Consider the following 14,631-nt stretch of genomic DNA (forward strand, 5'->3'; position numbering starts at 1 on the left):
TAGAGGTCAGGGTCAGCCGATGGCAGATATGTGCTGCTAAATTGTTTCGGTCTATATCTAAAAGTTTTCCACCTTATTTTACATGACAAAGTGCCACACTAATAATAACAACAAGTGGATGCACAACATTTCCAAACATCATTTATTGAACACTGAATTGAACCAACCAATTAAACTGAAAAATAATTAAATAATATATATATGTATATGCTGATTATTATGAAATTAGACATGCTCAGTTTTTCAGAATCAGTTTGAATGTCAGTCAAATATAAGCATATTTTCTGTAAACATTACAGAATAATATAAAAATGTGCTTTAATTTCTTCCTCACTCTACCCATCTTTTTATTAATAACACAGGGCTGCCCGGGGATGTGCCTGGCTTTAAATCAGCGCTCCTAAACACGGATATCGGTCAGCGCTGATATATTTAAAAAATGGCAAGTATTGGCCTGATATATCGGTCAACCTCTATCCAAGATCACACGGTAAAACAGACAGACAAGACAATTAGGTATAGAGGTCCACTCAAAGCTTTAAAAACCGGTGACAGAACTTTGTATTTAAGAACTCAGTGCAGTTCTTTCAGAATGGGGTGATTTATTGCTTTCTCAGGAGGCCTAGTTTTAAAAAAGCATTGCAGTACTCAATTCTACTTCTAACAAATGCATGAGCAAGTTTCAGTGAATCACTGTGGGATAGAATAGGCCTTCACTCACGACTTCAGTGGCTGCATTTACATAAACGATAAAAATAGACCTCAAAACCTAAAACTACACCCAGTTTCTGTACTATCCTCACGAAGCTAAGGGGTTTTGTGTCTCGTAAAGCAACTTCCTCTCCATTTTAGCACAAAGACTCAGCTCAGCCTTTCTCCATAAAACTGCTACAGTATCCACAATCATGGCTCATAGATCTCTCACCAGCATCTGGCCCACTTTCTACCATATTCCTCTTTGTGCTTCTGCAGCATCGCTGATCTCAGCCTGCAGGCAGGGAGTAAACCTGCTAAATCAGTAATGAGGCCTGTCCCTATCCGTTTAATTCCACACAAATCACTACAGGGATAGAGCCGTAGCCCAGCATGCCCCCACCACACACTGCCTTCTCTTTTCCCACACTCGCCCATAGCAACAACATTCGTCTGCAGGCTCGCGTGGAGGCACGATGACACAAAGTCCCCAGAGACTGTAGCTATCAGGCACTGGAGCAGTGATGTGCTATGAAAAGTGATGTGCTTTTTTTGGAGGGTGCACGATTGTAAATAAAAGAAATTCACAATTGGCAGTCAGCCAATCTGTTCTTGTTTTGGCTGATCTGAACATTTGTTGTTGTTTCTTTTTGTTAAAAATAGTTTTGGGTAAAGAACAATATTGTGAGCTGCGTTCAAAAAGGAAATGCTGGTGTAAAGAAAATCAACCTCAAAAATTTCTTATGGACGTTTTAGTTTACATTTTCAAAACCACGGTGGTTGGGAGCCTTACCACAGAAATATGACACCACCAGCATCAACACTAAGGAAGTACACATGCAACTATTTGTTTAGTTTGTTCGGACGTATACTTCATACAGGTCAATAATATAAAAAATGTAAATAAAAAAAATTATATGTGTTACAATAGGAGGTCAAATGCAGCCTACCTCTGCTGGAGCCCAGGCTTAGGAACGCGGCTTATGTGAAGAACAACCTCCAGATACACATTTTGCAAAAATGGAGGTTTATGCATGACAGCAACAATGGTCTAGGTTTTGTATTAGTCTAACTTATGGACAAGCTTTTACTTATAGCAGAAAAGGGTTCTAGATAGTATCAAAAAGGTCCTTTAAAAAGAAACAGATACAAAAATGTCTATGTTAAAGAAACATCTAATGTTGCTACCAGTTCCCCATTCAACTGTTCTAGAGCAAATTTAAAGACTTTTGATTAAAAAATAAATTAATTAAATAAATAAACAAATAAAAACCTGGCATCTCCAGAATGGTAGCTTTTCAGGAGAAGCAAAAAAACCTTCTTAACTTTCAGTGGAAGTGAATGTAAAAAAAAATAATAATAACTCTGAGTAATTTTTGAGCATTTCTATTGGCCCATTTATCATGAACATTTGACACAACAGCTGCGTTCCAAAGCCTAGGCTGCAGCTGGGCTAGGGCAGGTCTTCAGCAGGACTGTCCTATGACAACTCCTTCATAGTAACCTAAAGTGAACTCTATTTTTAAACGCGTTGTTGTCTTAACAGTTAAAGGCACTACAACAGGTTCTTTGAGCGATGCCATGGAAGGACACATTTTGTAGAGAAGATGCTAGGGTGAAAAACATTAATAAAGAATAATAAAGAACCTTTATATTGACTCATTTCGACCTGCTCAGAGGTCCTTCATACATACATCTCATTTACATTAATGGTTCCTTAAGAAACCAAAATGGTTCTTCGATGGCATCACGCAAAGAACCCTTTGTTGCACCTTTATTGTTAAGAGTGTACGGCACAATATGGTATCCATACCCATCGACCAACTGGACTAGCAGGCTGCCAGTGTTGCTGCTGCACCATCAGTTGCTCTGTATCTCCCTCTTGCTTGTTTAGTGAGGAACAGCTAGCTAAATATCTAACATAACTTAAATATAGAACTTAGCCTGTCCAGCTTTACAATGTGACCCAAGAAAACTGTTCTGACCAGTCTGTTGTGGACCAGTCCAGTACAACCACATCAGATCACAATGGTGACCTCCTCATCAAGGGAATTAGCAATTTTTCTGCGTTAATATTATTTTTATTTTTGTAATAAACAAAGCTTTACCGTGTGGTTTATACGTCAGATTAGAATAGTACTGGCACTATTTTAAAGGTCGCAAAAGGGTCAGGGTTCCCTATAACGGTATGCTGTGAAGAGCAGAGCGGGTGCTGGCCAGAGTCTGGGGATTGGAAAAATGACTGGTCATGGAAAACCAGGCCAAAGCATTGGGTTAAAGAGCAGCAGTTAAATAGAGTAAAAGCACAGACTGCTGTAGCTTGCAGGGTTTAGGGGTGTGTAAAACTGGAATCAAAGCAGAGAGGACAAAAACACAGGACAGAAACATGAAGGCAGGGGAGGGAGGCAGGGAGGGAGAGAAAAGGAAACACACTGTCGAGCTGTCAGGTCTGGATGTGATAAAGCAGTGTTTTGGGTAGATTATGAAACTGTAAAGTAATGAAGAGTCAGCAAAAGCCAGAAGCCCATATAATTAAGCTTAGTGAGGAAGTGGACTTCTCGTAGCTTGCCAATTTATTATAAATGTGGTTAACATCAAGACATGTTTGCTGTCCAAAGTTTGCTTATTTAGTTTTGCAGAGCAGATATGAGGCTGAAGACAGGGCTAGGTCAGGCCCTCCTAGCAAATTCAGCCCAAAAGCTCTTGCTACAGTTGATGTAAAAAGTATAACATCTACCATCAAAGAGACCAAACATCACTTGATGAAAGACATTTCTTCAGTTGTAGGAGTTTAGTTATTGCTCATATGAAGATTAAACCTGTTTTCATACGTAGGTTTTCATGGGGTGTCCTAACTCTATATCAAACAAGTCTTAACTGATCAGAGACATTTCGCGTAAAAGGAAAACTGTATGAAGGTAATTTTCACCAAATTATTTCTTTAAGAGGGCATGTATAGTATGTTTAAAAACAGTGACGTGTGAGACATTCCCTACTTCCTCACCGGTGGCCTCATCCAGCGTACACCTTGTGTCTTGGAGGAGCGTGGCCCCAGCTCATTAAAACCCAGGGAGGAGGTACTGGCTGGGAAGTAACTGTCCTCGAACAGGGTCCTGCTCTGCAGGCACTGCGCCCTCAGCATCTCGTAGTCCTGCCCCAGAAACTTGACGGCCTTGTGGTTCTGCCCCAAGCCATCGTCCCGGTCCCACTGACTGCGCAGCTTGGCCGCCATCCCGGTAGCGTAAATGGGCTCCATGTTTCCCCACTGCGTCGATCTGGCCGGCAACAAAGAGTTAACAGCTCACAACAACGGGGAGGGGCACTGCTAAGCCAATAAGAATGCAGGAGGTGCAGTGGCTAATTAGGGTGAGTAAATCCTCCAACACTGAATGATGAAGAGTGACGGTCAAGGTTGACACATGGGGCAGAAAGTGGATTCTGGTCCCAAAGACCCTACAAAGAAGAAAAGAAGTAGGTGTTAAAGCGATGTTTACACTGGACTGTTATACTGATTATTATGAAATTAGACATGCTCAGTTCTTCAGAATCAGTTTGAATGTCAGTCAAATAAGCATCTGTCTGAGGCGATATCTGCTGATACAGATCAGATTGCAATATCACTGTTCATCCCCATTGCAGAACAGCAGATCAATGGGTGTGTCCACCAGACCAACTTCTCATTGACGATTCTCAGAAAGTACTTTTATTGTTTTATTGAGTCATCATGACAAACCTAGAGTAATAGACGTTTTACCCCACATTCAAAAGATTGAGCCATCACATTCTAATGACTGTGCAAAGGGAGGAAAGCATGAAGGCCCATCCACATAATATAAAATGCAAGTGACTGTCCAACAATAATCATTTCACAGCATGTGTCCAAATATTTTTAGACACCCCTTCTAACAACTGCATTCACCTATTTTAAGTTGCACCCACTGCTGACACAGATGTGCAAGTGCACATACAGACAGCTTGTTTAGTCCCTGTAGAAAAGTACAACCAACAGAGTAGGACTCTCTGAAGCAGATAAATATGAACCTATTGGCACCATGATGCCTAATGCCAGGCATGGGCCAAAGGGGGTATAAAGCCCCCCAGCATTGAGCTGTGGAGCAGTGAAACTGTGCTCTCTGGAATGATGGTTGGTGCTCCATCCAATACTTTTGGGATGAGTTGGGGCGTTGGGGATGAGGTCCCAAGTGTCCCAATACTTTTATACTCCATATAGTGTATGTCAGTTACAGTGTAGCTTTTCCAAACCTGGGTGGAGGCTGAAAATCCAGTTCTGCTACGTCTGTAACTGACTATGAAATCGAGAGGATTTCTCCCTTTTGAATGTTAATACCACCATTAGTCTAAATCAGAAAAGCCTCTGAATGGCTCCTGTCTACCCTGCCGTGTCTCACTAAGCACAGTCCGGCACACCTGATGTGCATTTTTCAAATATATGCTAAAGGCGGGAGACACGCTTATACTTGTAGGCTTTTTACTGCACTTCTACTGCAGACCTTGCTTATGGAATTCCCAGTTTGTCCAGTAACTCAGTAACTCCATGCTCCATGCACTGAACTCCATGCACTGAACAGAAAGGTCTCTTCCAGCCAAGGCTGGCAATCACTTCATTCCTAGATGTAACCCCGCCTCCTTACTCCTTTAGCAGAATAAGGTCTGATATCCAGGTTTTCTTGAGTCTCCCTTTCAAACGAACTCAAACAGCATTACCGTTATACCGGCCAAACCTAAACACCCCTAAAGAAAAAGCTTTACACATGCATTTCTGAACAAGCTGAGAGGCGTAGAATAAGATTACAGGATTCACAGCGTTACACAGTTCTTACAAGCGTTGCCCTGCTCGTTTTAGCAAAGTCACATAGTGCAGTTGGCAGTGTGCCAAGGTTAGGGTGGCAGCACTATTCTTCTCATTACTGAAGCTGTTACTTTAAGGTAAAAGTGCTATGTAGCGTTGCTTTAAATCAAAGTGAACGTCTGTACAGACAGCCAAGTTCGTATTTGCCTCAGAGCTAATAACGTGACATTTGCATACATCCTTTGCATAGGCCCTTTCTTATCTATATGCAAATCACATTATAATGTTTGTGCTATTCAGTTACACTGTGCAAGAAGAAGAACTGCTGTTTCCCAAAACAGGCCCCTGAAGTCACAGGTCTTTCTATAACTATCCACAGCTGCTTTTGAAGAAATGCTTGGCAAGTGGAAATGGTGCACATTGGGATCAGAGATAATGCTCGTAATATGGCTAAGGCTATGGAGGAAAACGGGATTGCTAGCTTGGGCTGTATGGCACATACTTTACAGCTAGCCGTTAACGAAGGCTTCCTAGGCCAAAGAAGCATATCGGACTGCGTGTTCCATTGGGAGAAAGCTAGCCGGTCATTTTAGGCACGCCCATCTTGCTAGCTCCCGTCTCAAAGACGTGCAGAAACAACTGGGCATGAAAACGAATGTGTTACAACGAGATATTTCCACGAGGTGGAACAGCATGTTTTATATGACGAGGAGCTTGTTGGAACAGTAGTAGAGCGCTAGCTGCATATGCGGCAGATACCGGTAAGCGTATCTCTAAATCAGTGGATAATGAGAAACGTAACAGGATCGCATGTGAGAAAGCAGAAATGATCTCTGAGTTTCCTCCTTTTAATTTGAGATGTTTTCATTGAAATTTATTTTCTTTTTATTAATGTTTATGTTTCCATTTTCATATGGGACAGTTCAGCTATAGACACCTGGTTTTATTTAGGCCACAACTGTAGACTGTTTTTATAACTATAGTTTAAAGGAAAAAAGTTTTCTTTTGGTACAACTTATATGTGGAATATTTTATTGTATGTATGTATTGTATGTATTATAATATCATTTCGAGATGAGTAATGTGTGATTTTGTTGGGGTTTGTCATCAAGCAAAATATCTCTTGTTGCTGACTGTATTGTTATATATGCAGTTATATTATTTCTTGGAGCTTCCCATAAGCTGCCATACATGTAAGTGGTCATACATGTAATTTTCTTGTTGTTGCCAGTACCAATTTAAGGCAAAACAAAAAATCAACAAGAAAAAACATTACTTTACAACAATCGTCAGCTCTGATGTTTATTGCTATGTAAAGTAAACTACTGAAAACGTTTTTTAAAAGCCGTTTATATGGATTATAATATAATATATAATTATATTATGTATAATATATAATTATATCATATAATTATATATCATTATAATTATAATATAACTTTTTTAAATACTAAAAGGTTAAGTTATCGGTTTTTAATGTTGGTTTTGACCACAACAATGTGCTAATAATCGGTTATCATATCGGCCCAAGAAAAAATTCAATATCGGTGCATCCCTAATTGCCACTATTGTGCCGGGTTGTCTATGACTGTAAAACGAGTAGCAATGTAACAACATACTGTAAACACAGAGCACACCTAGGAAGAAACAGAAAAATAAGGGTGGAGTATAAGGGTGGAGCTGAAGGACTTGCTGCAGTAACACAGAAACAATGGCCAGTTGGGCAAACTTTCAAACACATGCCCTTGATTCTGCAAAGTCCCTCCCTCTCTATGCCACGGTTTCAACTACCCACATCACCTTTCTCCTTCTAACAGGCTCTGCCATTTGGGTCCATTTCTATTAGGCCATCTGCTCTGGTCAATTGACTTTGCTTCCCCCTCTTTACACACACACACACACACACTCATAAAACACATCCATTAGATCTTTCAGGACATGTTCAGACAACAAACCTTTGTAGCGTCTCAGACTGCAGTCAGTGTCCACACAATTACTGCAGCCGTGAGTCACTCTGAAACACATCAGAGCTGTCCAGCTTGAGTGTGTAACAAGGCCTGCTGGAGTGACTGCACTGTTTGATTCTGCAGTGCGGGTGGTTCTACTACAATTACAGGACAATCCAACCTAATCTGTCCCAGCGGTAGCCTACTGTGGGGTCCTCACTTATTTTAGGACTGCAGGACATTTCCAGGACATTTTACACACATGGTTACTGGATATACTAGTATTCAACCCCTATCTCTATTTGCTATTTCTTGGGAGACGTACAGGCTAGTGTAATTTTGCTAGAGAGTCAAATAACAGCCTATAGAAAGGGAGTAGATTCAGATAGAAAGTCATGAACAGGAACATGGACAGCAGTTTTCCCAGTTTCCCAGCAGTTTTCATACGTGAAGGCAGATTTTCCAGGATGTACGGATCTCCATAACCATTATGCAAGAACAATGAGACTTCATTTCGTACCTGAACTAAATATGAAATATGCTGATCCCATTATCATGCAGACTGCAGAATGGGTTCACAGCTCTGCTCTTATAATGATGAACCCCACAGTCCTCGTAAACTGATCAAATTCCAAATAAGAAAACAGATTTCCAAATCAGTGGAAAAACGTGTGTAAGTGGGTCTAGAGAAGAGACGAAAGAGGCCAAGCATTTTCTTGTTATTTTCTCAGAGAATAGAAGTGTCTGTCTGCTTCACATGCAGCAGAAACTGAGGTGTTCATTTGAGAATCAGCACTGGGTGGGAACTAAAAGTATGGATTATTGTGGAGTTTTTTTTTTTTTTACAAGCCAAACCCGTTTTCCTCCGCTCCCTCCCCTGCTCCTTGTCCAGTTCAGCCTTCTGAAACCCCCAGACCTGTGCGACTAACTGATTAGTCACTGTGTAAACCGTGCTGAGCAGCTCCTCGTCCTCATACTCTCTCGCTCACACTCTCTCGCTCACACTCTCTCGCTCACACTCTCTCGCTCACAATGCCAAACAGCTGAAGCAGCTGCGAGGGTGTGGTGCTTCAGAGCTCGCATTGGAAACTTATTGCAGTGGACAGCTGCCAGAAGCATACAGCAATGTGTTGGCATGCTTGTGTGTGTGTGTGTGTGTGTGTGTGTGCACTTACTCTTAGCGTAGTGAGTGTGTTTGTACAATGACTTTGCATGAGAAGCAGATAACTACCAACTTGCTGAGGTTTGGGTAGCGATCCACCGAGACTGTAATTCACTGTCCTTGTTTTAATCCTCTCTTTTCTCTCACGATTTCTCCCTCTCTCGCTCAAACTCTTTCTCTCTCTCTCTCTCTCTGCTTCCTGTTATACCCTTCTACCCAGCAGATCTCATTGGTCAGGACGGAACAGCAGGCCTAGACCACAGCCCACAACTCCTCTCAGAAGCACTACAGTCATGGGCTGGCTCTAACGGAAGACATTTCATTGCACTACAGCGCGCCATCAAACACGACGTTCTCAGCCATGAGAAGCACTTAGTTATCCTCTCAAGCCTCTCAATCAAGGCCCTAAACAGCAACGCAGGCCTGTCTTTACAGACCTGCTGTATTTCACTGGCCCGTACTTGCACTTTCTCAATGACAAACTTGAATCTCACCCAAGCTAATTACATTAGCAACATTTACTCTGAGAACAGTTCACAAATCTGCCATAACATTAATACCACCTGCCTAATACTGTCTAGGTCCCCTTGTGCACAAAGCATAGACTCCACAAGACCCTTGAAGGCCTCCTATGGTATCTGGCACCAATACTAATGTTGGCAGCAGATCTTTTAAGGCCTGTAAGCTGTGCCTTTAGGTGCGCATGACCCAGTCACTGGTTCACTGGTTCACAGGTGGTCTTTTCGTGAAACACTTTTGGTAGGTACCGACCACTGCATACCAGGAAACGCCCACATGGCCCGTCTGATGGCCTGTCCGATTTTGGAGATGCTCTGATGCAGTCGTCTAGCCATCACAGTTCGGCCCTTGTCAAAGTGGCTCTGACCCTTGTGTAAGCTCCCCTCATTTTTTTTTCAGTAGTCCAATGGCCAAGGCAAGTTCTCTTACATCTACCTCCACATGTCAACCATGCAGCTCCAAAGCTCCACTTGTCTTCTGATGCTTAGGCCAGTCACAAATGGCCTCTTCTCATTTAAGTAAATACAATGGCCAATGTTGAGGTCAGTGCATACATTGTGTGAAAGGTTGAGAATGTAATTGGGACAGGTCGACTGATGGTGTTGTGGGTATGAGTCACTCAGACCTCTTCCTATAAGCTTTCTCCAGTTTCCAAGAGTCTTTTGATGGTGTAGGAAACTGTGCTCACCACTCCCCAGGCTTATTTGTATGTTCTCTAAAAGGACAGAGCTCCATGTTTAAGAGTTGCTCTGTCTGTCTTCCTTTGTTATGTGTCTTTTTCTGGTCATTCCAACAGCAATCCCAAGCTGCAGTGTTGTGTAAATACTGCATATTTAGAGTGCAGTAACGTAGCGCAGCTGTCCAACAAAAAAGTTGGAAGTTGTAAACCAATGAAACAATGGAACCATTTGTAGACGTTACAAGAAAACCTAAAAGAATTGGGGTGTTCTAAAACGTTCGGCTGGTAGCGTAGGTGTGTCCACCAGTCTATATTTTGTACAGATGTAAAGAGACCATTAGAAGAGCTTAAAGGGAAATTCCACACATTTTTTAAATGTTTTTCATTATTAACATATTAAAAAAACTAATTCAAAGTGGACTAATGTCAAATGTGTCGTTCTAGACAAAAGTATTGGGACACCTACACATTCATGGTCATCCCGAACTCCCCAGCTCATCCCAAAAGTACTGAATGAAGCACCAATCATCGTTCCAGAGAACACGGTCCCACTGCTCTACAGCTCAACGCCTGGGGGGCTTTTTACCTGCATCTGCTCCAGAGTGTCCTATTCTGTTGGCAATACTTCTCTACAGAGACTAGACAAGCTGTGTGTGTACATTTGCACATCTGCGTCAGCACTGGGCGCAGCTTGAATGAGCTGAATGCAATCATTACAAGAAGTGTCCACTACTACTGCTTGATTCGATGGATTATGGCCCAGATCCAAAAAAATTATAGCAGAGAGGTATCTGATGGACACAGACACTGCTGACCCTTTTGGACACCATATAAATATTACTGTTGTAGACATGGAGATCTCTGGTTCCTAAAGGTCCCCTTTTCAGATTTTTCAATGATGGGTCCCTAGTGATGGGTCTTCCTTAACACTCCAGGCCTTTCCCAACACACTGCTGTGAAACAGCGCAGTGAGCAAGTTCAGGCACATCACACTGTCACGGATCACACTCACATACGCCATGGGAGCAGCCCACTTAAAGAACTGAGAAGCAGGGTGACCATCAGTGAAATGTACAGCCATTGCACAGCTTTGACTGAGGACATGCACAAAATGTCCCTCACATGTGTCTCTGTCTAGACACTGTGTGCAATACAACCCCTCAGCCAAATAAAGACAGTTTACAGGCCTGAAGTGAGAGCAGTCTGATCATAGTCTGCTTATTCAAGTTTAGCCCACGGTCTCCATGAAGTAACCAGGCAGGTATGCTGTGTCTTATTTACAGCTCACTGTACACATGAATGGGAACCTGATACATCTGTGTTTATCACAATTAATGCAACACTAGAAGCCTTAATTCTACAATATGTGGACACCTGATACAGAAGCTTACAACTCTATATACAACTACACCAACCAAACAACCCACCCACAGCAATCTGTGCTGTTGTAAGATCGTATCATGACCTGGGTTTAATGTTTAAACTTCATGGGTGTGGTCACCATGTGACAAGCTACACTAGACCATCCAGAGTTTCTTCTGAAACCAGGGGTTTTCATAGGGAGTTTGTCCCGTCTTTCTTCCAGTAACAGCTTCTACTCTTCTGGAAAGGCATTTTACACTAGACGTTGGAACAGTGTTGGAACAAACTAATCCCAAAGGTACTGGATGGAGAAATATGCTTGGGGGGAGGCAGGGGGATCATGGTGGAAGAACTAGACATGAGGATCTAAAGGTCACTGGACTGTTTTAATGAAGGTGCACTACTTATAAGGGGTGTCCAGAAATGTATGGACATATACTGTACATATAGGGTGTGTATAGACATGGGGTCAACTTCCAATCCAGGGGAAAGGACCCCTAGAGGAGGTGGCTAGAGCAACCTAAAGCTACATAACACAAACAGTTACTTCAGGAACGTGTTGGTTCATCCAGCATCTTTCAGCACAGAATAGAGGACTGAGGACTGAGGCAGTACAGTAATACTACAGGCGTCCACCAGCATTACGGCCCAGAACGGGAATGACAGAGACGTCAGTGGAGCATCAACATGATTCTGAAGCTGCTATTTATGGCAGATCTGTTTGTTTTAATCACAGTTTTGGAAGAGGGTTTCAGCCTCCAACATACTGTATTTACTATACTGTGTCTCTTATTGGTAGAACTGAACCCTAGTCTGCAACAGTGAGGGTGGTGATCCCAGCAACTGTTCACATTGTCTAATGCAAAAAAATTGAAATTTAGTGGGATTCACCATGAGTAAGATGGTCAGTGGGCTTTAGCAAAGCCAATGTGGTGCACAGATCCACACGGGCATAGGTCTGCCATGGCCTGGCACTGGGGACTACACCTAAAATCAAATTAAAAACTGGCCAAATCAGCACACTTACCAAAATGTTAATTAATTAGCACTGATTAATAAATCTAAATGAAATGAAAAGGTCACCAGTCTGATCCCCTCGACCGACGAGAAGCAGAGGTGGTGGGACAGACAAACAGATAATACCTCTCCTTCAATGTTTACAGCTGAGGTGGTCTTGAGAAGGACATCTAACCCCAGAATTGCTCCTGAGGAGCTGATTTGGCTTCCCACCACTCTGTGTGGGTGTGTGCTCACTACCACTAGTCACTAGTGTGTGTGTGTGTGTGTGTGTGTTGTTGTTGTTGTTGTTGTTGTTGTTGTTGTTGTTGTTTTTTGTCATGAATGGGCTAAAGGGGGGGTATCAAGGTAGAAAAGTTATATTAAGGTAAAGGTGCATGTATTTGTCACTGTACAGTGTACACTGTACAGCGAAATGTGTCCTCCACATTTAACCTATCTGTGGTAGTGAACACACACACACTAGTGCACTAGGGGCAGTGAGTACACACATACCCAGAGCGGTGGGCAGCCAACTTCAGCGCCCGGGGAGCAGAGAGGTGTAAAGGGCCTTGCTCAAGGGCCCAACAGTGGCAGCTTGCTAAGTCTGGGAATCGAACCCACAACCCTGTTATCAACAGCCCGGTGCTCTAACCGCTGAGCCACATCAATTACATCACTTTAAAAATCTATTCCCTCATTTTAATCATCCTGATCTAATCATCTTATTAAGCCTGATACGTTATAGGCTCTATAGCAAGGATCTCATAAAGGATGAAGTAAAACAGGACTTTCAGGCCTTTTTCCTACTAACCCTGACAACCATAACAGAAAAGTGATGCCTGATATAGAGACAGAGACAGAGAGAGAGAGAGAGAGAGAGAGAGAGAGACATAGAGACAGAGAGAGAGAGAGACATAGAGAGACATAGAGAGAGAGAGAGAGACATAGAGAGACATAGAGAGAGAGAGACATAGCGAGAGACATAGAGAGAGAGACATAGAGAGAGAGAGAGCGCGAGAGAGAGACATATAGAGAGACATAGAGAGAGAGAGACAGAGAGATAGAGACATATAGAGAGACATAGAGAGATAGAGACATATATATATATATATATATATATATATATATATATATATATATAGAGAGAGAGAGAGAGACAGAGATATATATATATATATATATATATATATATATATATATAGAGAGAGAGAGAGAGAGAGACAGATATATATATATATATATATATATATATAGAGAGAGAGAGAGAGAGAGAGAGAGAGAGAGAGACATAGAGAGAAACTGTGTCTAAACAGGTCATGTTGCAATGCTCTGGCGCTGGAGCATGTAGAGAAGGGTGGTGCCTTGACTAGTGTGTGTTGTATTGTGTTGACACTAATTAGGCCACCATGGCATAACTATTTGGCACTGCTGGCACAACTGTGGTTTCATAATGAGTGTTAATATCGCTTCCAGTCAGGCGTGCTGGGCAGAGATAACAGCAGCAGCAGCATGGCTGTAACAGGGCCCAACTTAAAGCCATGTTCAACTCAGTGTCTTCTTTACTTCCTTTAGGGACTCTCACAAACCGCAAGCCTTCACACTCAACCCCTTTAAACCCCACATACACCCCAGCTCTCTCAAACTGCTCAAATACCTTTCTACACTTCATAAAAGGGCAACTAAAGCATAATCAGTACAGTAATAATAATAATATTAATATTAATTATTATTATTTCCCCAAACTTCCGAAAGTCTGAACGTTAACTACCTTAACGAACATCAAACAAGTCGTGACGAGCTCGTGCTCATAGTTCAAAGCAAAACACGGGCCAGGAAATAAGGCAACTTCCACCGCAGGCGAGCAGACAAGCAGAGCAGTCAGCTAATCAGCTCGCTCCTCACTGAAAACACGGCAAACGTGACTCTCTGTTTACAAAGTTCCTCCAAAAATACAGACACTGGCAGACAGGCCGGCTTACCTGCTTACCTGCGACCCCGCCGCGCGCTTCGGTGGCTACAAGGCGTTTCTGTGTAAAAGTATTCAGCGCTGGTTCTCGGCCCCCATCTGGACTCTGTGCAGAGAAGCTTCCCAAAGATTTGCCACCATCAGCCCCCCACCCGTATTCAGACAAGACCCGCCCTCCCACACCCGCATTCAGACACGCCCCGCCCCCCTGCGCCGGGACAGGCCGGCAAACGCAAGCATCAAAGCATAAATGGGCGGGGCCTCGTTTTCTGTTCTTTTCGGTCCAAAACTGCAGACTACAATCCTGAACACTTCATCAGGATACACTACAGAAGTACAGGCATTAAAATAGCACGTTTAGGTAGAGTAGAGTAGGAGTGTGTGTGTGTGTGTGTGTGTGTGTGTGTATGTACATGCAAACTAACACTATCACAACTTCCCAAATTACTAAATTGTAAAACAGGAGTGTTAGTATAGTATAGTATTTAGTAGTAA

The 14,631-nt window shown here is 42.5% G+C and overlaps 1 protein-coding gene across 2 annotated transcripts in view; it reads right to left on the reverse strand.

Moving 5' to 3' along the window:
- The window catches only part of capn1 (calpain 1), a 39,640-nt gene extending 25,362 nt beyond the window's left edge, over positions 1 to 14,278 (reverse strand). The window contains exons 1-2 of one of the 2 annotated variants that reach the window (XM_072687348.1): positions 14,158 to 14,278; positions 3,698 to 4,146 (exon numbers count right to left, since the gene is read on the reverse strand). In XM_072687348.1, the coding sequence (XP_072543449.1) occupies positions 3,698 to 3,949 (252 nt within the window). In that variant the 5' untranslated portion in view covers positions 3,950 to 4,146; positions 14,158 to 14,278. Of the gene's footprint in view, positions 1 to 3,697; positions 4,147 to 14,149 lie in introns of both variants that reach the window. The other variant, XM_072687347.1, reaches the window with a different exon arrangement.
- Positions 14,279 to 14,631: the final 353 nt, after the last annotated feature.

This window comes from Salminus brasiliensis, chromosome 9 (assembly GCF_030463535.1).
Source record: "Salminus brasiliensis chromosome 9, fSalBra1.hap2, whole genome shotgun sequence".
In the NCBI taxonomy this organism is placed as follows: domain Eukaryota; kingdom Metazoa; phylum Chordata; class Actinopteri; order Characiformes; family Bryconidae; genus Salminus; species Salminus brasiliensis.